The 25,129-nt window shown below is 48.8% G+C and overlaps 3 protein-coding genes across 3 annotated transcripts in view; 1 reads left to right on the plus strand and 2 right to left on the minus strand.

The window, feature by feature from the left end:
- Window positions 1-1,941, minus strand: part of EMH_0025910 (uncharacterized protein) — a gene marked incomplete at both ends in the record, with an annotated part of 2,166 nt that extends 225 nt beyond the window's left edge. The window contains 2 exons of the mRNA XM_013497147.1: window positions 1-152; window positions 318-1,941. Coding sequence (XP_013352601.1) covers window positions 1-152; window positions 318-1,941 — 1,776 coding nt within the window. The remainder of the gene's footprint in view (window positions 153-317) is intronic.
- An 11,083-nt stretch (window positions 1,942-13,024) lies between these two features.
- EMH_0026020 (dynein intermediate chain, putative) lies at window positions 13,025-14,773 on the plus strand (the record flags this gene model as incomplete). The annotated part of the gene is made up of 1 exon (XM_013497148.1): window positions 13,025-14,773. The coding sequence occupies one exon, from the start codon at window positions 13,025-13,027 to the stop codon at window positions 14,771-14,773; it is 1,749 nt and encodes a 582-aa protein (XP_013352602.1).
- A 2,800-nt stretch (window positions 14,774-17,573) lies between these two features.
- Window positions 17,574-21,022, minus strand: EMH_0026130 (dynein intermediate chain, putative; the record flags this gene model as incomplete). Its single annotated transcript, XM_013497149.1, has 9 exons — window positions 17,574-17,840; window positions 17,995-18,104; window positions 18,942-19,137; window positions 19,603-19,676; window positions 19,838-19,890; window positions 20,011-20,095; window positions 20,243-20,367; window positions 20,507-20,700; window positions 20,948-21,022. The coding sequence occupies 9 exons, from the start codon at window positions 21,020-21,022 to the stop codon at window positions 17,574-17,576; spliced, it is 1,179 nt and encodes a 392-aa protein (XP_013352603.1).
- Window positions 21,023-25,129: the final 4,107 nt, after the last annotated feature.

The raw sequence follows: 25,129 nt of genomic DNA on the forward strand, positions 1-25,129 counted from the left end.
TGCTGCATCTGCTGCTGCATCTGCTGCTGCATCTGCTGCTGCATCTGCTGCTGCATCTGCTGCTGCATCTCCCGCCCCACCTCCTGCTTCATCTGCTGCTTCATCTGCTGCTGCATCTGCTGCTGCATCTGCTGCTACATCTGCTGCTGCATCTGCTGCTGCACCTCCCCTGTTGCCCCCGCTGCTGCACCTGCTGCTGCTGCGTCAGCTGTATCTGCTGCAGCTGCAGCTGCATCATTTGCTGCTGCATAATTCCTAAGTGTGAGTGCTTTCTGCTGCTCGTGCTAGCAGCTGCTCAACAAAAGGAGTAAATACACTCTCTAGGTTATTAAGCTCCTGCTGCAGTGCCTTTGTTCTGCCGCGCAGCTCCTGCAGCGCCTCGGTGAGGGGCCCCGGTGTGTAAGGGTTTACGGTGGTTCGTATATCTTTGAGGGTTTGTATTTCTTCTATTGCGGTGTCTATACACTCGCGTGCATGCAGCAGCTGCTGCTGCTCCTGCTGCGTCATATAGGGCCTCGCCATCTCTGCTGCTGCCTCCGATAGACGCAGTGTATCTGTCTGTCTCTGCATCTCCTGCAGCACATCACCTATATGGTCAGTTAGTACCTCTAGCAGCTCCATTCCTTCATTGGCGTGGCTGCTTGCTGTTTCTGCTGCTGTATGTACCTGCTTTGCTGCTGCAGCACAAGCCTGCAGCATAGCAGCAATATCCGTGATAGTATCTAGAGGTTGTTTTCTTAGTTGCTGCAGCTGAGCTCTTGCCTGCTGCAGCAGCACAGTTTGTTGTGCTGCAGCAGCAGAGTGCAGCAGCAGCTGCTGCTGCACACTTATAAAGTTTTTTTTTTCTCTTTCTTCTCTACTCACCACCAATGAGGCCTCATATGCACTATTTAAAAAACCCTCATACCGCATAATCTCGTTGCTTCTCTGTGCAGCAAAGCAGCATGCATTGGCTTGTATAGTTTTGGTGAGCTGCAGCAGCTGCTGCATGCTATCATGTAGCAGTCTATGTGCAACCTCTTGCTGCTGTTTTTGTTCTTCTCTTTGTTGCTGCAGTTGCTGCAGCAACTGCTGCTGATAGTATAAAGGATCTAAACCCGATAAATAATTTATATCTTTTTCTATTGTATTTGCTTTCTCTATTAATATTAATACTTCTCTCTCCATGCCGGCAGAACGCAAAAAAAAAGATAAACTTTCAGCTGCATCTTGTATTCTATGGAGGCCCTTCAGATCATATTTCTTAGCGAGGGCTTGGGCCCTCGCAATCTCTCCTTTTTGGCTTGGGGGCCCCCCCCCCAGGGCAGCTATGGGGGCCCCTGGGGCCCCAGGGGCCCCCAACCCTACCCCTGTTTGTACTGCGTCGAGTAAAGCCTTCTGGCCTGCTGCTACACCACGAAAATACATTGCTGCACCAAAACCTAATATTGCAAGCAGCAACATAAACCTCTTAAGAGGGCGCGGGCGAGATGAAGGGTCAATGCCAGCCCCATCTGCTGCATGCAGTGGTTTACTGTATGTGCTGTTGTTTAGTTCTGGGGGGAGCTGTATAAACATCGGGTTACTATCGTCTATAGAAGTTTTGTTGTCTTGTTGTTTCTGCTGCTGCTGCTGCTGCAGTTGCTCATATTGCTGCTCATCCTCATGCTGCAGCAGCAGCTGCTGCTGCTGCTGCTGCTGCTGCTGCTGCAGGCTCTCTTCATTCAGAGCTGCATAGTCAGAAGTACCCACAGAAGAAACCCCCAAATCCTCCCTCGCGCGGCTGTCTCCCCAAGACGTGGCTGTGAGGTCCTGCAAGCTCGCGTCTGTAAGAGTCAATGGTTCTGCTGCTGCTGCAGCTCCTGCTGCTGCTGCTGCTGCTGCTGCTGCTGCAGCTGCTGCTGCGGTTGGAACAACCGGAAGCAGCAACAGCAGCGATGGATACGCCCTGCTGCAGCCCATTGTGAGTATGCAGCAGCGTGGCTGCTAGCAGAACCAAAGAAATATATAAAAGAGAGGCAACAACGAAACCCTAGCAGCAGCCGCGTGGCTGCTGTTGCTGCGGATTATAAGAACAACAAAAGCCCCACCAGCTGCCTTTCTACCCACTAGGGGAGACGAAGAAGCGGGGAGAGGCGCATCAGCTCATTGCTGATGTTTGCTTAGACAAAGAAAAGGAAGACAGCCGCAGCAACCATGCTGCTGCTGCTGCTGCTGCTGCTGCTGCTGCGGCAGTCTTTGTAAGGCTTATGCCGCGGATAGGCACCCGCTCTACCACAAACAAATCAATTTAAACTGTAAATACAGCTCAAAAGGATAAAACAAAGCAAACGCTCTTTCTATTGCTTCTTATATTTGTAGGGGCCCGCTGCGTCTGGTGTGTTGTGTGGGCCGTGCGGAGGCGCCCCAGCGACAGGAGGAAACAGGCAAGAGAAACCCCCCCTCCTTTGTTCTTCTTTTTTAATTAAATATTATTATAAACATTTATTTATATTTTGTTTCATTATTTCCATCGTCCATACACTGCAATCTGCAGCTGCTGCTGGGTGGTGCCTCACGTGCCCGCCGTCCTGGCTCTGTCGGCCAGTGGCTGTTATCGTGGGGTCCCGCATAGATTTTTTTTTGTGGTTTTTTGTGTTTTTTTTGTAGTAATATAATTAAATAAATATTTATTCAACTCTAAATATATTTAATTCTTTATTTTCTCTCTTTTTTTCATGCAAAGAGCACAGCTAGCGCGACGCAGGCAGCCCACATGGGCGCAAGAGTATCGGGTCCTCATATCATTGCTTTCTCAGCATAAACTGCTCGTTTTTGCCTCTCCCACCGAGTGCGCATCAACAAATAAATAAACAAAATAATTATAAATATATTATATTAATTTAAAATGTTTTAATCAAAGAAATATACAAGTAAAAGCTGCAGGCTGGCAACAGTAGTATGTGTTGGGTACAGGCATAGGTGGGTAGAATACAGGTGGTCGATTGCCTGTTTCAGGTACTGCAACTTTTGTTGAATTTCTTCTTTAAAATATATTAATATATATATTTTAATAATATTTTTTATTGCGGCTCTTCTGTGCTCCTAAATACCCTCTGTTTACCCTGTCTTTACTGCCCTGACACGTACCCTGGGCCCTTTCTGGCTGCTATTTGTGTTGCAGTTGATTTACAAAAAGCTGCTGCTGCTGCTGAGCTGCAACAGATGCTGCAGCACTTCTGCTGCTGCAACAGCACTGCAGCAGCAGCAGCAGCAGCAGCACGGCCCTTCTGTATATATATATATATATATATATATATATATATATATATATATATATATATATATATATATGGGTGGGTCCCCCCAGTTTTATTAGATTTGCAGAAAAAATATTCTATAAAAAAATATTCAGTAGGCTGAGTATTCATCTTTGTATGAAGTTCGTTGCGTGTACAGACAGCACAGCTGTATTGCTTTCTTCCCTTTTGTCTGCATACCGGTGAGACAGAGGTAAAGGAGATATATACTTAGAGGGGGTTTATATTTTATACAGAAAGAGACAGAGACGGGCTGCGGTGTATCGACAGAGCAGAGCAGACAATACAACTCCTCAATCCAGAGTAGGGATCTCTTCAGCATCTTCTGCTGCTTCTGCTGCAGGGTCTGGTTGAGCCTGTACGCAGCAGTGTTCGTTCTCTTTAGTATTACAATAAAAGTTGCATGCATAATATATCACTTCAGTTGCTAGTATTATCTTTACTATGGCTGCATCACACCCAGAAACACTAGCGAGAGCCCAAAGCGGTGCACGCCACCGCCTTCTGTGGGCAGCTACAACAACTACTACTGCTGCTGCTGCTGCTGTTGCTGCTGCTGTTGCTGCTGCTGTGGCTGCTGTGGCTGCTGCTTCTGCGTGTACTAGTTTCACGGACGAATGCTCGGCATCTGTCAAAGCTAAGGTGTACGTGGGGCGCCCTACAGGGCCCCCTCCGCAGCACAGCAGCCGCTGCAGCTCAGTTCTGCTGCATCTTTTGCAGGTTGATTCGCACATAAACAAACTTGAACAAAAAAAAAACAAACAGAAACCCCCAAATAACCTACCTGGATTGATGCATGCCGCAGAATAGCTGCCCGGACTTCCAGCTGCTTCAGCTCAGCCTGCAGCAGCAGCAGCAGCAGCAGCAGCAGCACAGGAGCACCTTAAGGAGCTCCTGATCGTTCCTTCGCGCATATAAGAAAAGAATATACTATCTGTGTTAGTGCGATCCGTCTGGAGACACTGTTTCTATACTTGCTTCTTTTTTTGTTTGGCTCTGTTTATATATATATATATATATATATATATATATATATATATATATATATATATGTATCTGTCTCTGCCTCAGCTTCTGTTTCCTTGACTATGTATCTGTCTCTCTGACGCTGACGATTGCTCATGAGTATGCCGCGAACGCATGCATGCATGCAGGTTGCATGCGTTTGTGTGTCTTTCATGTTGCTTGCCTGTAGAGATGTGAGTACAGAGGCGAGAGAAGCAGCAGGCTGAGAAGAAACGCGGAGACGGGTGGCAGCTGCGAGGCTCTCTGTTGCCTCCTTTACACGCTCTTCGCTGGCCTCCAGCACTTTACTTAGAGATTCAATTTCAGAACGTAGTTGTTGCTGCTTCTCTTCCTCAGCTGCTCGTTGCCGCATTACATCTTCAAGCTCAGGAAACTGTAGACATATAGTAGATCAATGATGTACTTGAATTGTATATGTTTCTGTGTTGCTCCTCTCTGCCTCTGTCTCGTGTTTTTCTGTATTAAAGCGGTGTATGTATTGCCTGTGAGGCACTTAAGAAAATGTTGTATCTGGAGCTATAGTATTCTGGTTCAGAAACTGATCTGGTTCTGGTTCTGGGCTCGGGTGTACATGCAGCTGACGATGTCAGGAAAGGCGTCGCGAACTTCTTCGCCTTTGCTTTTCAGTTCTGCAATGAGGCGTTTGCTTTCCTCTGCCAGGCCTGGCAGAACAGCTCGGAGCTTTCTAGTGTGACACTGAAGCTCAGCTTGCTTAGACTTCAACGCGCGGTAGTGTTGTCGCCACACAACCCCAGGACAGCTGCACGGGCCCCCGACAGCCCCCACAGCTGACATGCTCCACAGCCGCTCCTCTGCCCGCACCAGCTCCTCATCGCTTATCTTCTTCATGCCATAGTGAAGAGAAACATACAGAATTATTATATATTATAAGTTATATATATATATATATATATATATATATATATATATATATATATATATATATATATATATATATACATATAAATATGTATGTATGTATATCTATGTGTGTGTGTGTATGTATGTATTCGTCTATATTATAATGAAGTAAACATTTTATTTCTATTAAAAGAAACGATTGGCACCTGACTAAGTAGAGTACCGGCAAACTCCCTGTCACCGAGAGATCCCTAGAGGCATTCGCAAAGGCAGTCTGAGGTGTATAGGCAGGTAGAGAAGAGGTGCAAGGCACTGACCTCAGAAAGTGGTGCTGTTGCGCTTCCGTTGCATGCTAAGGTCCCAGCTTCAGCCGTTGCTGCAGTGCCCGCCTGAGTGCATGCACAGGAGCCTGCATTGGGGAGGTGTCAGTCTCTCTTTTGGTTGCTCAGCGTACACTGCGCATTCGTTGCGTTGTCTCGCGTGCTGCTATCACTGCCTCTTGGCTCTGCTCAGCTTTTTCCGTTCTGCTTGCAGCCTGGTTACTCACGATTGGGCTAGCTGCGTCGGTTGTTGCGGAAGAAGCCTCAAAAGGGTAGGCCGGGGGGGCGAAGGAGAGGCGAGATTTCTTTGCCAGCTGCGCTGCCAATGTTTCATACGCAATGAGAAAAGCCCCAAAGCATGCATGTCTGTACACCGGTAGCTGACGTTAACCTTGCCTGCTGTTTCGGTGGCCACTTGCGCATGCGTATTTTGCCTGGTGCATCTGCTGTCATCTGCTCGGGGCTCTGCGCATATACTTAAGCCTCAGACTATGCGTTCATGTATACGTTGGTGATGCACTGAGCCGGTGTTTCCCGAGCAAGAAGCAGACCTTTTGCAGCAGCCAGTATATAAGCAGACTATGTTCCCGTCCTGGAGTCTGGAGAAGCATCATCGGCGCACAGCAGAACACCGTGGGCACACGTGGAACTCATCTGAGCCAAGCAGACATTTCTGCTGCTAGCCTAGCTTACCTACAGATGAAGTGTAACAGTCAGAACGACACTGTTCAGACTGGTAGCTGAGCAATTCAAAATTTATTGTGGACTACCCCGTGTTCTACAAAGGTATACAGAAATTCTACGTCTTGCATCAGGGCCATATGCTGAGGGTTTTGTGCCCATGAAGCTTCAGCGTGGCCTGTCTAACCCCAAGGATCTTCATTGCACACATTGATTCGGGGGCTTGAACCTTGGCGAGTGTAGTCTCTGAAAAAAGCGCAGAGACTTACGTTCCTAGGCATGCAGCCGGGATGCTGGCACTCAGCTCGCTACTGCGATGTTACGCAGCATAGTTTTGGCTCCTTGCTACGGAGTGTGTGAGCAAATGCTAGTGTGCGGTAAGCGGTCGTTTGCTCCAGTTCACCTATCGCTTGGCTAGCACCCTCGAGATCATCGGGATCAAGTGAAGGCATCTGACAGCCCAAAAGACTCAGCAGGCGAAAGGCCAGGCCGACGAAGAGGCGCACTTCGCGCTTTTGCTGCATTTCATCTTCTGTTCCACAACTGAAGACCCATGGGCTGAAGTCGGGAAAATCCCTGAATACAGATTGCATGCGCCTCCACCTTTAGATTCTTTTTAGCAGCCTAGTACAGCCTTCTGGTTCGCAAGCTTTGCAAATGTCATGAAGCTCGGGCTGTACTGATCATAAGAAGATATATAGATGTAATGCGCCGAATCAAATTCCTCTGGTTGTCTAGCATCCACGTCATCGGCAACTGCAGGATTTCTGGTGGCGTTCTCCTGTCCTGCCAGCTGCCAATCATTTAGTCTATCGTCTTAGAGCATTAACACTCCGACTCATGGTTTCAAGGATCGAGCCTGTGTTTACCTTCTAATGTTCGTGTTTCGACTGGCATCCAAGGCAGAAGCGAGAATCGTAGCTTCCCAGAGAAGCCAAGTGCTATCACATTCCTCCAAATTTCGGCATTCCTGAAGCTGGACAGAGGGTTCACCCTCCCGGGCACTGCCTCGGGCACTTCCACTCATTTTCATGTGTGCAGCTCGCCGATGTGAGGGTATGTTGATGGCCCACAATTCATAGATCAGCAAGATATAGTTGCAGAGAAGATGATCCGTTCTACATACTGGCGAAAAGATGCCACCTGGTCACCGGATGTGCACTGAACTGGAGACCGCGCTCTCCTAGGTTTTCCACTAGACAGCGTTTGCCGTTTCTTGTCGAGGGGCTGGGACTTGAACGGCACGTGTTCCTGCGCAGGTGCGCTCCAGAAGAAAATAAAATTATACTGGCGGATGGCGAAGAAAAGCAAAAACGAGCTTTTATTGTTAGCAATCGGTTTGAAAGCCTTCTACAAATTAGAATTGCAAGGGTTGACAGCTTGCTGGGCCGTCAAAGCATTCACTTAATGCGTAGCGTTGTTAGTGTTGCCAGTGCCTTTATGCATAAGAAAGTAACCGTGTCTGAATATTCCGGGAGTGGTATTATATTCAAATAAGTAAGTTTAGTTTCCTGCTCATTCTATGCATATATACCATCCTCATAGCTTGCTGAAACGCAACAGTACTGTGGCATTATTGAGAAACAGCTTCGCAGGTTGTCGTTTTTCCCCCACCACTTTGAAACTAGCCGTATATGTTCCGTCAAGCCACGTCAATCTGCCATGTAACCCATCCTCCAGTTACTTCAGGATTTCTTCCTTGCTTTGTGCAGAACGTGTGGGCAGTTAACTGTAGTGTGCGCGCGGCCCGACATTAACGCATGATGACGCAGATCACTCTGCAGTTACGTGTTTCCCGCCAGTGCCGTAGCTCCTTAGGTCCGCATTTCTTATTGGGTCGCTATAATTTAGGAGGTAAGGGCAGTTTAAGGTATTTATTTAACGATGCGCCTGCGTGGGCGCCCGGATCGTAGTTGCCGCTCCCGATCGCAGTAGGATCTGTAGATAGCGGGTCTATTTCAGCTCCCTATGATTTGCAAACAATAAAATTGCAATAACACATTCCGTTTAGCTGGATGTATGGGTCCGCTGCAGCAGATCTGTCTACGACGGAGATGGCTGACGGCGGCAACCGCGGCAGAGCGAATACTGAACCCACGGTAACACACCCGAAAACGAGATGGTATGCTTACGAACGGATCAGGAGACAAAACAAATAAATTAAAAAATCCATTTTTAGTCTTACTGCGTGGATGCATGCATGCTCTTCAACTGTGGTGACAGCCCCAGGGTCACTTGCTGTCGACCTGTGCTTACCAGCTTGCAGAGCTGGTAACTTCTCAGCCCGGCAGCTGATTCAGAGAAGCTACAGGCTCAATATGGCAGCTTGTGACAAAGGCTTACTTCTGTGCTAGGTCCCAAACTGGACCAACCGATGCACATGTGGTAGATGAGGTTAGTTAGCCGTAGCCAGGGCGAAGGTACTAAGCGAACAACGCCAACCAGCCTTGCTCTCCTCCACAGTTGAACAAGTTGTAGTTAATTACAAGCAGACTTATAGAGCATTTACTGTGCGCTGACTGTTGTCTGTCTTCTGGCCAGGCCGCTGCAACTGCATCTCGGCAATTCTGTCTAAAACAGTCAACGGGGGAGTGTCTACTGTCTCCTTGTGGGTATTTGTCCCTTCCTCATCGTGCCTCACTGTCTATTCGTATTGTCTGTATTTCCTCCCGCCAATGCCTGTCTTGATTTCGGGGTACAACGTAGGCTCGCTCCGATACACTACAATCCCCACTCTATTATTCTCATCTAAGCCTACCATCGCCGCTACTCGAAACCAGCTTTCTAAAAAAATTTTTGAAGGTAAATAAATCTGCAACCGTGGGAACTGTATAAGTCCATTGCTTGCAGAGCTCAAAGACCGTGGAACGCTAGGTTCTTTTCCACGTTGAGGGATACTCTGGTCGGGAGCAGTACTGTGCTGCAATACCACTAATCGCCTCAGGCATTCGCGGAGTGTTCAAAAGATGAGGGATGCAGCTTTTTCGCAAATGATGCGGGGGCGAGTTGATGTGAAAAAGCTCAAATTCTCATCAGCCGAGCTCAGGTCTCTAGCCCTGCAAACCCACTGTGAGCAACCTGCATAGGCTACTGCTGGTCTTGGATGAGACATACCAGATGATGCAAAGCTGCCTATTCCGCATAAACTTTTGTGACGGAAAGGGACAGCAAGTCGAATATAAGCACAGCCCCATAATATATAAGAACTTTCCTGCAAAAGAGGTTCATGACCGGCCTGCCGCTCGCACTGCTTAATGTGTTCACTGTTCAGTTTCCGTTGAGGAGGTCCAGGCTCTCTACAGCGGTAATTCCTTCAGACCAGTGCAAAACGGCCCTATCACCCCACCTAGCAGCCAATTGGAGGTCCAGCACGTCTCAATGCACCGATATTAATTTTTTTTCTCTTACAAACGAACCTGTGCGTCGGCGAAAACATTTCTGCAGGCTTCCGGTTGCAAGCCGGTGAGCGAAAACCTCTCGAAGGAGGGTTGAGTGCCGTCAGTCTTCTTGGGCTCTTCAACCTTTCCAACGCTTGCAGTTTTGTCTTCGCGGATAGATTCGTTCGCCTCTTTTGGCAACACCGGACGCAAGACAGGGGCATCGAGATAGGCTTTGAAGAATTCGTTCGCCTACTGAGTATCTGGACACGCGGTAAGAATGAAGCATTCGTTGCTCACCACGAGATGCTGTACAATGCGAATGCCCCAAGTGGCGCAGAATAAATATGTGAAAGCGTAGATCAGCCCGTGCACTAGTCCGTATGAGTAAAGGAATGTGACTTTTTTGATGAACTGCCCTCACCATTGCCTATTACCCTTTGCTCCGCAGGCACACCCCATCAGCGACTAACGCGTACGTGTATCGCAGTATTCGATACCCAAGAACTCTCAAAGGCTAATTTGTTGTTCGATGGAGTGCTGCTATGTTCGTCGGCATTGCCGAGTTGATATCGTTGCCCTCTACGCGAAAGTGCCATAGGTCTCACGTTCTGTTGCTTGGTCACTGTGCTATTTCCTTCGGTTTTTGCTGCAGTTCTGTTTCACATATACGACAGAGGAAACAAGGGGTTAGCTGGCTGAGGAAGATTCCCGATTTACGCAAACGCGCGACTCCCCGGTGTAGGGCTACTCAACACCGAAATACAGCTACCAGATACAGCCTTTGTGGGTGCTTTTCCTGCAGGTACATCGTAAAAGAAGACATTGTCGATATCATGCGTTCACTTTTCATGTGTTTTCTCAAGTCTGGGGTTGCTTCCTATGATTGGAATTCGGAAGAATTCAAAGCAAAGTACGCCAACAATTTTTCTGTGCCCCGTCGTCTTAAGGTCGCCTCAACTAGGTAACCCTGGAAACGGTTGCTATGGGTGAATGGTGTCACCATTTGGTTATTGCAGGGTCATACTTGAGAGGCACTCCGAAGATGCAGTGAAGGAGTAAGGTAGTTCACAGTACCTTGCTTTAAACCAGGCATCACAAACTGTGGAGCAGATGTGAGAGAAACTAAGATGCGTTTGGCATAGTATGACGGCGTCAGCCTTCGTCACCCTTAGGTGTGCCTGTCTTGCGAGATCCTCCAGAATGGCCCAAGAAATTCTCTCAGAATGGGCGGATGCAGCAATCAGGTAGTCCTCCATATTAGGCTGCGGAAGCAAGACCCTAAGCAAGCATAACTGACCGTAACGACTCATTGCTCCTTTCAGCGAAGCTGTTGTTGAAACGCTGTAGCAACTGGACACTCAGTGAACACTTATCAAATAAATTGTTCCAATAGGGGAAGCTCGTAACAGGTACGATGGGTGCGTTTTGCAGACGTTTCCACACGGCGGATTCCAACAAATTACTATGGTTCAGCGGTGAGCTTGCGCTTCAAAACTAGTGAAAAATACGACAGGCACTGCAAACACTGTTTGCTGATGTTGCAATTTTGTTCAACCACAAACAATCTGCCATAGCGACTAAACAACCCATGTAGGGGCACGTCCGAAGTGCGCTGCATACTTTCTGGGCATTACTGTGGACCGCTAACGCACGTGTCTGCCGTTGGAGGTTGCAGAGTTCCTGCAGTGGATAATCCACGTCCCCGGAGTTGCAGAAAGCCTCTGCGTCCCTACAGATGTCTGGACATGGCTATTTCAAGAATAAACTCAGTGCTGTTAAGCTTCCGTCTCCGCGGAGGGAGCAACAACCCCCCGGAGGAGCAATTTCTTTCCTTTTCCCTTCTCGATATTAAACTGCAACCCTCTTCAACGCCTCAAAATTTGTTTTGCTTAAACGCTCGCTTCAAAGCTATTCAGAATGGAGTGGGCCCCACCTTGTGGTGTGGCTGTTGCGCTAGCTGATATATTACAGCATTCCACTACTGTACGGCTATAAATACGTCATGTTGAATTGTTTCACAGTGCGTGGAAAGGGTGTTCCCTAATGCATGGGAGTTATGGAAACCGCCCTGGAGCCCCTACAGTGCGGGCATAAGACAGAGAGGCAAACTGTCCCTTGTGCATTTCGCGTTGGGCCTCTTTATCAACGCTCAGGAACTCTCCTTATGCTGTTCCAAGCCCTGTTGTTTCTTGATTCCCATATGAACAAGATCCGGTCCCAGACGGACCGGTTGTTATCCGCCGCCCAGGCAAAATTGGCGGCAGGAGATCCCAACAACTGAAGACGCGAGTGCGCATGAAACTACTGCTCATCATTGCGTAACTTCTGAGTCACATTCTCAGCGAAGTTGCACTTCGAAAGGTCGATATACTGCCTGAATTCTCAAAAGCGAGATTTCAGGTAGTAAACCGGCGATGCAACCAGAGGAAAGCCTCCAGTAAACATGAGCATGTGCTCCTGCAGCGAGGCCCAGACAGGCCTGACTCAAAAGCAGGAGGGCCCAACTGGAGACACTGGGGGAAGAAATTTTGTGAACACTGCTGCGTAGCACCAGCCGTGAGGAGCGGAAGCTGTGGTGACCTTGATCTCTAGGATCCACAGTGTTGAATTCAAAATGAGTGTGCAGGCTCAATTAGGCATGAAAAGTGTCTGATAGTGGGTCGCCTCCGATTTCTAAGAGATCTAAGCACCACCGGGTCGTTACCACTCGTCAACTCTTGCGAACTGTGTGCAGTACAGTTTCGCTAAAGATGTTAAGTCCGTCATTTATTACTCAGACCCTATAGAATGGAGGACCCTCATGAATTTGCATGTTTCTTCAAGCTGAAGTTTTGCTATTCGCTCTGCTCTTGCTTCGTCCACTGCCTTCTGCTGCAGTGGGCAGTGGGGTCACCTGTGCTCGATATGCTGATGCGCCTAGTTAGAGCACTTGACTATTTGTTCATCGACGCGTGGGATGTAGCTAACGATTAAGTAAGCAGTAAATTAATGCCAGGGTTTAACAGCTGAAAGAAATGATTTTCACCGTACTTCGCCTCTTCCCTTCCTTTGGTGCACGACAGGACTCCGCAGATCTCCCAGGGGCTGTGATCCCAGACCGTGACCGTTTCTTGTTCCAAGTTTTATCGGCTGAATGTATGATTTCCAGCAGTATAAGATACCTGCTTGCCTAGATTGAAGCTCGCTTGTATGGTTCCACTCCGGACTTCCCCGCGGCTGGCCACAGAGTGAACATAACTCTGTGCCCATGCCTCGCTGAACTCGTCTCATTTCCTACAATACCTTTTCTACAAAGAGTTAAATGAGTTACTTCAGTCCGGTTTTGTAACCGTGTAGCCGATTTATGCGTGATCTAGTCATTCGCTGAATTGGAGGGGTGCACGGGTCGGCACACAGGAAGGTTTTGCGTTTAAAGCCATCTTCTCTATAGTCAAAATTCACACGGGGCTCCGATTTTTGTTCCTAACATCCAGCCAGTATGAATGAATATTACTACACTTACTCTAAACTCCGCCAGGAGTATGGGCGCTATTGCTGCTTCAGCGTCACAGAACCCCGCACACTGGGGGTTATCGAGCCTAATCCCGATCAGATGCAGCAGCTAATTCCTCAGAATCCCCGAAATTTCTGTGGAGACACAATGATAGAGCTCTCGGAACATACAGTGAACACGGGAAGCGTCAGTGTATGCGGGAGGGGGATGAGGCATGTAGAGGGGGGTTGGCCTAAGGAGGTTGACTCAACAGATCCGCAAGAGGTTGCGAAGTGGAAAAAAAGGGCAGAAAGGGACCCAGCTTTCTTGCAAAGTGTCAAGCAGCTAACTGCTGACTGCACTCGCGTACTCCAGCAGAACCTCGTGGTTGATCTATTTCAGGATTACTTCAAGGGGATGGAGATTTCCAGAGGGACTGAGCAACGTTTGTACGCCAAATCTATAGCACTTCTGAAGGACCACTCTGGGGATTGTAAAAGGTCGGTAACATGCATAGCCTGGCATCCCGAAGGTCCTCAGAAACTAGCCGTGGGCTATGGCATCATGAAGTTCCAGGGCCAGCCAGAGTCCCTTCCTACCTGCGCACTGCTGTGGGACCCGCGTCACCCCAACGAGCCGGTAACGGAATTGAGTTCTCCCAGTCCAGCGGTTTCTTTGGCCTTTAACACGAAAATTTCAGATATGCTTATTGGAGGTTGCTACAGCGGGGTTGTCTGTTTATGGGATTTGCGCAAGGGAACGAAACCAGTTGAAGTATCGGGCTCTGGTACCAGCCACTACGATCCTGTATACGAGGTCGTGTGGACACAAAGCAAGACGAACAGCGAATTTGTATCGGCTTCCACCGATGGGAGGGTCTTGTGGTGGGACTGTAGGAGCCTAAAAGAACCAATAGAAGAGTGCCGGCTTACTCCGCCTTCGCAACCAAATTCAGCAACTGCTACTGGAGCTTCTCAGGGTGCCAATGGGGTGGATGAGAGCGAAACATGCGAACTTGTAGGGGCCAGGTCTTTAGCGTGGTCTCTAGAGGCAGGGCCAACGAAGTTTCTTCTCGGTACTGAACAGGGCACTCTGTTGAGCTTAAAGACAAGGCCTAAAAGGCCCCCAGAGATCAGTCAGTGGTTCGGCTGCGACGGTGGGCAGCACCACGGACCGGTGAGCGCTGTCAGAAGGAACCCGTTTCACACTAAGTACTTTTTGTCGGTCGGTGATTGGACTGCCAAGCTATGGATGGAAGAAGTGCGCACTCCGCTTGTAGTAACGCCCCACCACCCGGCGACCCTCACTGACGGCCAGTGGAGTCCTACACGTCCCGGATTGTTTATGGTCACCCGAAGCGATGGTTTTCTGAGCTTCTGGGACTATTACTACAAGCAGCACGAGGTTGCGTTCCAGCATAAGGTCGGGACTTGTCCCCTGACCCGCCTTTCAGTTCAAGCTCAAGGCGAGCTCGTCGCCGTGGGAGATGCTGATGGGCGAGTGACAGTGCTTGGCCTGTGCGAAGCGCTACACGCATGCGCCGCTAACGAAAAGGCAGTTGTCGGGTCAATGTTTGAGCGCGAAGCAAGGCGTGAGAAAAACATTGAAATGACAAAACGGCAAGCAGAAGGTAAAAGGCAGGATGAGAAGCCGCAAGCTCGTCCGCAAAGTGCGCTAGCTCAGGAAGCAGTTGAATCTGCTCGGGCAGCATTCTTCAAGGAATTTCAGGGGGACCAGCCTCCGCCAACAGCCTAGGAAAAAGGATCATTCTGCTAATTTTCTTTTGTGAACGACTGGCAGCTCAATTTCTGCATAGCATCCCACTAGATAGGCATCTCCAGCGAGCACGAGTTAACGCCAGAATAATCAGCGGCAGGCAGTTTGCTAACGTCTCTGACCACTGGATTTTTTCAAGCTCAAATAATGTACGTAGCAAAATGTGCTTCTTCGTGCTGCAAGGAGTGCTTCCTTGGGAAGCATTGGGCTCCACTTCAGCAGCAGCGTGGCCTGCTGTTCGAGCCGTTGTCTACCCGAACACATCGCTGTAATTATTTTTAGTGGATAGAGGCATTTGCGTGCGCTCAAGCACATAGAAAACGCTGCTTACAAACGTGCGCGCGGACATCCCGCCTGAAGAGGCGGGTTATTAGGGCCCCTCGCAAATGGAAGGCCGGTAATCATAAGGTGTCACGCAAACTACGCTAATGCGGGTTTTAAAGGACAGCAGTGAGGTTTTCACAAGCCCACGCTGCAGGACGTGTATCTTTCAAAAGAATATATGCTTGTCTGGTGCATGTCGCTGTAGATAAGGTTGTGCCAGCAGGGTCAATGCTGTGCAAGTCTGCTTGGACGTGACGCTATTTGCAAAGGTCCCATGCTACGGCCACATGCTTGTGCCATTTGAAGCTGTAACTGGCAGTTCACTCTCTCTTTAGTGCAATTGCTCCACTCGGAATAGATCTGGTAGCTAAATGTCGATACGATACAGTCAAATCCCCTATGTTGAAGATGCCCAAGACCCAACCACCGATTCTGGGCGCCAACGCATCCCAGGAATAAAGCTTTTCCCAGGGTCTAAAAGAGAATTAGAAGAAAGAAACTACGTTTAACGATTTATTAGATGCAGGTAGCTATATTTCCAGCACAAAATGCACGTACATATGCAAAAAAAAACAATTTGGTTAATGACCAGCAGATGGCGTGCTGAGGACGAGCCAATAGCATCCCTTAAAAGGCCACGGATCAGTCCGTGATTAAGGGGCATAGCCTGTACTGTCTTGTTTGCTCCGTGCATCTCATCGTGCCGGCACTAAGCATGCAAAACAAATTATATATCTCGTCTACCCTTGTCTGGCGATGCTTCTGTACAAGCCGAGCTGCTGCGTCCTGCTGCAAGCCAAGTGCAGCCGTTATTCCTCCGCTTGCTGCGGTTGTGGAGCTTCCTTAGAATTTCCTTGGCAGATTTTCTGTAGTTCACGCATTGAGCGATCTACAGGATTGGCGGCAGTGCGGAATTCTTCGCTTATTTCCAGAAGGATAGAATTAAGACGCTCAGCCTGCCACGCTTCCATGGAGAGCTTGTCAGCATCACCCGGCTTTTCCTGAAATAAACACAACTTGTCCCTCAAACAGTGATTCCAATGCATCGTGTCTATAAACGAAAAATTTGAATCCATAGTGTGATATACGAGCAAGCATGTGGAGAGAAAACAATGAATCTCGTCTATCACATCCGGGCATTGATCAAGTGCAAGCGGCTTCAAAGAGTCAACTTACCCTCACAGCACAATCAAAGCGTGCTGATGTTGGGTCCAAGTGTCTATGATGAGATGTTTTGAAAAGAGTGAATTTCATTGATACACTTTTTGGCAGGCTAAGTAATGCCTGCCTTAAGTTTGCCTTTGGTGGAATATAGAAGTCAATCATTCTAATCTGCTGAAGACTATATTGGTTGACCCACCGGAACTTTCGCCACCTTTTGCGGGAGCTTTACGATTGTTACTGTGCCGCCCGTCTCGGCAACTGCAAGAACGAAGCTTTTTGTGTTGAAACAGATTCGGGCGCTAGCGGCATCACTGCATACCTGCACAGCCACGCCCTCGCCCACATTTGCAGCTACCGTAGTGTCCAAGAAATTAACGATTGAATGATCTGTCGGCCGAGCATCAGGTGAGCAGGCGCTCCCTGGATCAGCTAGGGGAGGTCCCAAGAGGCTAGCAAGGGTAACGCTGTGCGCGACACACTTTTTGGGAGAGGACAGGGAGTCTCCTATGCACGCTTAAATCGTGCAAATGCAGCTGTCGGAACACAGCAGAAACCGCAGGACGCACGCAAAGGAACACAGTTTTCACCCTTCACGTTAAATTGAGGGCGTTGCCAAAAGGGTAACTGTATCTTGGGCTAGTTGTAGGCATAACGTTTTGCATGGTAGGAATTGTGACTCAGGCTGCCCGGTAGGGGTTGCAAGAATGCAAACTATCACAAGAGTGCTCGCATGCAATGTTTCATGGTAATTTCACGCCGAACATAACATGTCTCGTTTCTTACCATGCCATTTGTCGTCAACGCGGCAAACTGCGTTGAGCTGTAGGGAGCCCAAGCCACATCGCTTACTGGCTGCTCACAATGTATGATTCACAGCAAGCAAGTCATGTCTTTGTATATAGGACGTGACAGCGACTGAAGGAAGAAGCTCAACTCCGATTTTGCCTTGTATTTTGATGAACCGGCCTGTGTAGGGTAGCTGAGGCGACGGAGCATTAAGTACCACTGAAGTTCGGAGGGCTCAGGGATTACATACCGTGCCGTAATCAAGTGTCACAATGCTTCGCTGAAGCCGATCGTCCCACAGCATGACCCGCCAGTCCGCCGAAGCGGATAGGAAAATGTGCTCGTTGAACGGGCTCCAATGGAGTGTGTTTACAGGCATATCGTGTCCTAAATGTAGCAGAACATGGCACTGTGTTACTGTCGTTAGCTTGTTCCCCTACCGGCTAATCGTTCAGTGTTTTGACTGGCACTTGCAGCGCCCGTGAACATCTAGGCTGTTGCGCCTTCACATTATGTTGTGGAACCGCAACATGTGGGCGTGCCACCGTCCTGCCAGAAGCGTGCCTTTGTAAGCGCCCAAAAACTGGCCGCTATAGTCCTTTGAACACTTATATATGGCCCCTTCTTCAGTTCCGACGACAAACATTTGTGGCCGAGCCGGGCAGAAATCGAAGCAGAGGCCAGTGGCGAGAGGGAGAACGGCTGAGGAGCCAGTGTTTGGTGATGCGTCGCCTCCTCCAAGTGTTCCCGTATCGCGCTTCAGTGTCAGCAGCTGCACAGAAAAGCCGATGTACTCAAACAGTGCATTTAGTCCTTGTACAAGCGTCAACAAATTCTTAGAATCTAGCTGCCGTCAAAAATGCAGTAAACAGAGAGGATGTATCGAAAAGTTTGTCCACTGAACACTGCGTGCTATGGCTTCTTACGACTTCAGATTCAAGCTTGCTCTTAAGTATAGTCCAGCGCATGATACGTCCATCAGCTGAGACTGAGAAAAACGAAAGTTGGCTGGTAGCAGGATCTACCTCCCAGCACACTGAACAGAAACACCCAGAGCAATCGGGGGCGACGGCAAGTTCACAGGTAATGGTCATTTGCATCGGTTATGTCTGCGGCCCTTTGCAGCACCCCGTTCCTGTAAGCCAGTACCTATAGGGAATCCGCTTCTGGTATTCCCAGGAAGTGCGCGAGGAGGATAAACATACCGTCCCAAACAGGATCGGTGTGTTTTCCTGTTTTCACTGTCGAATAGTGCCATGGTTTCTTGCTTGGTGATGTTGCATCAAGTACTGCCACATTGCCATCGTACAGCCCAACACACAATAGTGACGGTTGCTGGGGGTGCCAGTCCAGACTGCATACTTTCTGCATCGCACCGCATTGTTAAATGCAGAAAGCTGCTCAGTACTGTACAATGGTTCTACTTTCAACAACTAGGATGCGGATAACGTAGAACAGCGTTTCTGAAGTTGGGGTAGGGCTTGAGTGTCTCTCATTTGCAGTTTAGAAGAGATCGGCGCATAGCGGGAGCGAGTCTGCAACCAACACGACTAACAGAATCAAGCTTCCAAAAGTATTCTGGATGCGACGTGTTCTTCAGGGAGAAGCAGCACACGTATCCGCAACCTTGCTTGACGTATTCGTAGTTCCCTACGCACGAATAACACCAAAAGCTTGACCTTCAGGAAAGATATTTTTTTCTGCCAGTTGGATCCATAGAAAGCAAGCAAGACTGTCCTCCAACACGCGATAAGAATGCTAATTCTCAGCAGCGAAGTCAATAACGGCCTCTACAGCATTTGTGAGCAGTAACCGAGTGAGCAGGCTGTGTAGAGAAACCGGTGGCTATACTGCTGCAGGATAGGTCACTCACCAAAGCCGACAGCGAGAAGGTCGTGATAATGTGGGTTCCAGCGAAGGACCATGGCATCTTTTCCCTTGGCTCGCGAGAACCTAAACTCCCAGATCGGAGTGATCACCAGTGGCGCATCAGCGGGTTCCTCCTCTGTAGATTGAAAGATTCGATAAGCCTCTTGCTGAGCGTTGAAGCTCACCACACGCTCCAAAACCTGTATGTACACGAGATTTTGCATAATCATGTATTGGGAGCTTTTGCTTTTTCTGAACGGCAATCGACGTACCCTAAGACCCTTCCAGTACGGGTTGCTGCACCGCTATGGACATTTGACCGACAGCATAAGCAAATCACTTCAGCATAGCTCAGCCTCTCGTTGGGCTGTGTATTGTGAAGCATATCACCGATAATGGGGCACCATTGATAGGTGCATCGTCCACAGAATCATTTCGAGTACAGCAAGCTGAATTCAAATTACCTTAAGGGACCATCTGAACTTTTCTGAGCTCAAAAGGCTTCGAGCAGAATCATGGTGTGGCAGCTTCAACGGTTGCCTGTCTCCGGGCTAACAACGCAGCGAGGGCAGAGACACCATCCAGCAAGCGCAGTGATGCATTCAATGTTCTGAATTAATGTCGCCAGCGTCAAAACTCCAATGTTCGTGGTATCATGTGCGCACCTTCGTTTCATTCTCCTTTCGGCTTTGCGCTTCAGCCTCCTTCACATAAGCGTCCCATATCATCCAGTAATTTGCTGAAAATCTCATAGTATACGCCCCCGAAGGTTTAGCACTTTAGTGCCGCGCTCAGCTGTTTATATTCTTAGAATGTTGATAGCGCTACTATGTGTTACGCTTCGAGGGGAGTTTACACCAACACTCCACCACTAGCAGAGTTTCCTCGGATAATCCATACCGGTTCCACAGCACAGCCGTTTCGGAGGTGGCAGTGTTGAGCAGCTTTGTTCGCTGCAAAATCAAATTCGCATACCAACGCCGCCAGGTTTTACGACCCTTCGGTATTCACCGACGCACACACAAGCAGAGACAGCTGAGCGCGAAGGTGAGTGAATGCAGTGAAACACTTACACAGTGGGGCGGCTCTTGATCTGCGTGGCCCTATCCACATTGTTGAATTGGTTGCGCATCACCCTCCCCTCCTCATCCTGTGTGGCTGCGCAGACGCGCACCAAAGCATCAAGCGTCTGTCGTTGCCGGAAAACCGCTTAGGTTAGGCAATCACAAATAAGGTGTCCATGGAATATGTACTGCGCGGTGGCCAGGAGGCTGCTAGCAGCTCCTTTGGCTAACTACTACCCACCGCCGTCATCTTCAATTGAAACTTCTACAGCCTCTAACTGCCTTCGGCGTTCCTCTGCTTCCTCCCGGAGACGCAGGAGCTCCTCTTGCTCTGCAGCTTCTGGACTCTCCTTCAGAAGGAGCGTACTGCAGCGCGCAAATCCAGCAGCATGACCCATTGAGTTAAAGTATAGAAGACGATGCAAAGCATTCCCCATAGGCATGTTCTTATACTTCCACAAGTTTCTGGTAAACTTGCTGGTTCCTGAAGCGAATGTTCTACTACCTTTCCATGCATAGATGAAAAACAGTTTGCTCGACGGCGCCCTCTTTTTTAAACTGATTTTCTTTGAAGGAGAAGCGGGTAATGTTCTGTGGCGCGCGCGGATTTTGGGGATACAAGATCTTAGGAGGCATGCGTTGACGAAGTTCCTCCGGAGTCAACTGGACTTGATCTTTTGGCTTTAAACGTTGGTTTGCCTGCAGTGGAGCTCAAATAAAAATGAAAAACCTCCAGTACAGCATCGTCACTTATAAGGTCTAGCTTGCTTCCTCTCGGCGGAGAAGCATGTGTCCGTCGAACAACGAACCCCAATCAACGCATAAACTAGCAAGTGCGCTGCAGCACGTTATTCCATTTAAGCCTAAACGATTTTCCAAGGCTATGCGCTGGGTTTTGAAGCCTGGAAAATTGCGCCTGCGTGGTGATGTGCTGGGGTCGCGGTACCTGCGCTTCATCGCTCTCCTGCGGCTCTTCTCCCCTAAAAAAGATTGAAAGAGAAGAGCGCCTGTGACCAGTCATGCGCTTAGGAAGCGCCGGTGGCTTCTCTGATTGGGCTGGCTTTGGCTTGCTCATTGCGGTGACACTTAATCACATGCAGCGTACCGAAGCCAGTGGACCCTGAGTAGTTGAGCAGGGAAACAAACATTCGGTAGCCAGTTACCCTTAAGTTTACTCAAATAGTACTAACAGCTCTAAAAGTTTTCAGTATAGGTTGTTTCCTATCTTTCGGTGAAATTAGGGGGGCCAGAAATGCGCAAAGATTTTGCACACATCCCCCCACTGGGGAAGCAAGGGAGCACACTAAGAGTAGTTGATCCTCCCGTTTTAACGCAGCCTAGCTTCCATTGCATACTTCCACTTAATCTGTTGACTTTTAAATTAGAGGATCCAACATTTTTGCTGCTTTTGCTGCCGCAGGACGGCAGCACGGGTCACCTGTTGGAACCTCCAGCCAGTAGAAGGCGAAGCTCCAGTCAAGAAGAGGAAAACGCAGAAAATCTCGAGACTAGAAGCCTTACTAAAAATTATTATAGGGATATGCCTTGTGTCGTGGGGCCAGCGGTGCCGCTGTGGCCGTCGTGTACGTGCACCAGGAGTCGGGTGAGCCCCGAAAAGCATATTGTCCCTGTATCTAATGCATGTTCCCTGATGTTTCCCGCTAATGCAGAGCAAATTTTGCACGAAAACCACCCAGAGTTTTTCGTAGAGTGTATGGTTCTATATATGGAGGTGCCTGGAGAACAAAACTGCTGAATGACCACACGGCTGCAATTCCGTGGACCACTGTAGATCTAGACCGAACTCCAGCAGGAGTTGCACTTCCAGCAACAGCAGCAACAAGCACTTTCTTGTTATATTTCAAATTCATTTCCCCCTGCATATGCCTTTCAAAGCTTGATTTCCCTGTTTCATGGGGAGTTCACCATAGGCATCCGGAACTCAGCGCCCCAGATCGCAACAGTCTCCGAGAAGTCTATCTGTCGTCGATGCTCGGAGCAGTGTACTACTTTCCTATTGCCCCTGGATTGAATTACTAAAAGTCTACTGCTGCCTTTCATATCCTGGCGGATGCAAGCCTTTCTCGCTGAACGCAGTGTGCCTGTCAGCCTGCAATGCGCTCCCGAGTTTTCCATGCCGCATCGCCATGTCCCCGTATTTGAAGCGAAATGCGGCAGCAAGTCCCCCAGGTTCTGCCAGTTAAAACTTTTTTGAAACTGTTTGGCATGGGAGTAATGTTTTTTTTCGGCTGAATGTGCAGACAAACAGAAATCCAGAATGTAAAACCCATCCACTTGGCCACGCACGTGCTCTACGGCATGACTTGCACATCCCCAGTGGCTAGGATATGGAAGATCCTATTGAGTCAGTTGCACTTATTATGGAGGAATTTAATCCACTGCAAGCAAAGCTAGCGCAACTAACATTCGCATTGTTGCCAAATTGTGCCAGAATGACTACCTGTGGACGCTTTTGAATCAGTTGTAACCGCAGCGAAACAGCAGATAGAAACTGTGCCAAACTATAATGATGCCATTTCAATACGGCTTTCAACAGAACCTCCATTTTTGTTACTTCTGGACCACCGTAAGGGCCTTCTATGGTGCTCGGTGTGGCGACAACCAATGGCTTCTCCTGGAACAAGGTTTCAAACGCTATCACGTTAAAGCAGATACTGTTTCAAAATGCTGTTATGGAAGTCTTGGCGGTTTATATGTACTCTTTCGACAGTTATGGAGGGACAGGTTGAGGGGAGTCTTGAATGAAGAGACCCTTCAAAATTGCTAAGCCTTCTACACGTCTTCTGCCAGATATCCAGAAAACCGTGCAATAGGACACGGGCTTGGATGCCTTCCCCCGTTGGCACACGGCTTGAAGGAAAGTGCGGAAATCTTAAAGGGCATTGTTCTCTAAGGGGATATATATATATATATATACATATATATATATATATATATATATATATATATATATATATATATATATATATATATAGACGTACAATAACAGGGGTGGTCGTATAGCTGGCTGTAACTACACAGCTGTTGCCCATATGAACGGCAAATCTCGCTAGGTGCCAGGCTTTCCTCGATCTTCCTGACTTTGTTTCAAGACGTGTGTCAATGGAAAAAGGCGCTGCATCCCTTGGACTAGCTCACTATTTTCTTTCTTAAATGAATCCCCGCCTATTTTCTGCTTGGCAGAGAAAACAGCGTGTTGCGTGAGCCCGGTTCAGAAACCGTCAAAAATTGTTCCGTTCCTACAGGCAAAGCTGCACAACAAAGTGCGGCTAAATTGCCAGCCCTGTCTGCTAGCATAACGTTGCAGCAACTGTATGCAGCTCCATGTACGCATCGATACAGTATAGCTATGGCTGCTCTCTTTGCAACGAGGGACCTCGATCCTACACGAGGACCGTTGCGAGCTACAATCGAGTTAAAGCTCAGATAAGATTTACCCATAAGCATCAGATATTCTCTTCAGTCTCCAGACACCCTGGGCACAGCGGTGCAAGGGACTGGGGCTGCCTCGGAGAGGAGACGGCCTATCTTGAGTTGTTGTACTGCTCGTCATAATACTTTCTGCAAAGCAGTCCCACATGCAATAATGCCCAAACCCCATGTTTATTCATGCGCAAATATCGTAGCAACTGTTAAACACTAACTTGGCCCTTCGTATCCAGCAAGCGCGACAATAAAAATACATGTGGGGACTTCACACAGGCCATGTTACACACATGTTTCCATCCCATACACTGAACCTTCCCTCTTTTAGTGCGTCTTTTCGTACACTTGCTACATGAAGGCAGAATAACTATAGCTAGAAAGAGTGGATGCAACAGTTGCCTAGTGGCTCGCGTGAACATGGCAACCATAGAAAGCGTAGTCGGGGGGCACAACCGAACAGACCAGCAGAGGCGTTCGCAGGCCTGAAACACAAAGGCCTGCTGCTCGTTCCAGATCAACTCGCTGTTCTTTCACAAATGCTTGGCATCGTTAGCGCTCAGCAGGAAATCGCGGCCTGGAGATAAGGCGGTTGCTCTCTGCCTGGTTGCTCTCATGTGCGCCATTGGGGCGGACCCCTTCAAACCAGACACTTCTTTCAAGTGCATCGAATAGCTTGCAAAGCAGTGTAATCAAATTGCTCACTTTATGGGAATAGTTGGCTAGCCTCCACTGCGCAGGAAGTGAGCGGGGGCTACGGTCGAGTCGTCTTTCTGCACTGATGTACATGTTTCGTTACAGACAGCACTTCACTGACAAAGCTCTCGAAGCATTTTGTTCTAAAGAAGAGCAAAAGTAATATAAAGAGGAGCGGTGTCCTGTACAAAGGCGCCTCCAGCTGTCTCGTGGTGATCCATGCGGGCAGCCCCATGGTCGGTCCCGTGGTCCAGGCCATCCAGGCTAACTCGATATGGGTAGTTAAACAGAAACTTGGCGCCACCACCTTATAGCTAAGAACCAATGTAGTCTATGGCCGCGAGAGTTTTCTTGTTCTATGGGGCCCCCGAACAGACTATTGCGCACACTAACGAAAGGAGGATTTTGGGGAAGCGCAACAAAGGAGACAGGGGCCTCGCATAAACCAGCGCGAGCACTTCAATGTATTCCTCCCGAAGTGCCACCCACTTTTTTGTATGGCTTTTTCTCTTCTTTGTGGCCTCCGACCCAAGCTCCACTTCCCGGAGGGAACTTCGCCGTGGAGGTCACCTGCAATACTGCAGCTGGGGAGGTGGATGGCACTGCTTGCTGCTTCCAGGAGAGAAACTCCAGTGAGCCAAAGGGTCTTTTTGATCTGGATGGTGTTGGCGTCTTCTCCAGGTGAAGGATATTCAACAACAGGGCATCCAGAGGGCATGCTGGGTTTGCTGGAGTCGGTTTCGTATCCACTGAAATCAGGCTCAGATCGAGGGATCATGCGAAGACTTGAGGTGGCTTGTTCAGGGGGTGGTCGCCGGGATGGGGACTCCCGCTGACTACGCAGAACTGCCGCAGCACGGAAAAAGATAGATGAGTGACGATTTTTCAGCGCATTGTGCATAGGAGGCCACGTCTATGAGAAATCAACGGCCAGCTTACGCCATTGATGAGTGTACAGTGTTAATCTGTGGCAAACTTCATAAGCCTG

The sequence above is a fragment of the Eimeria mitis genome, genomic scaffold (genome assembly GCF_000499745.2).
Source record: "Eimeria mitis Houghton genomic scaffold, Emh_scaff25, whole genome shotgun sequence".
In the NCBI taxonomy this organism is placed as follows: Eukaryota; Apicomplexa; class Conoidasida; order Eucoccidiorida; family Eimeriidae; genus Eimeria; species Eimeria mitis.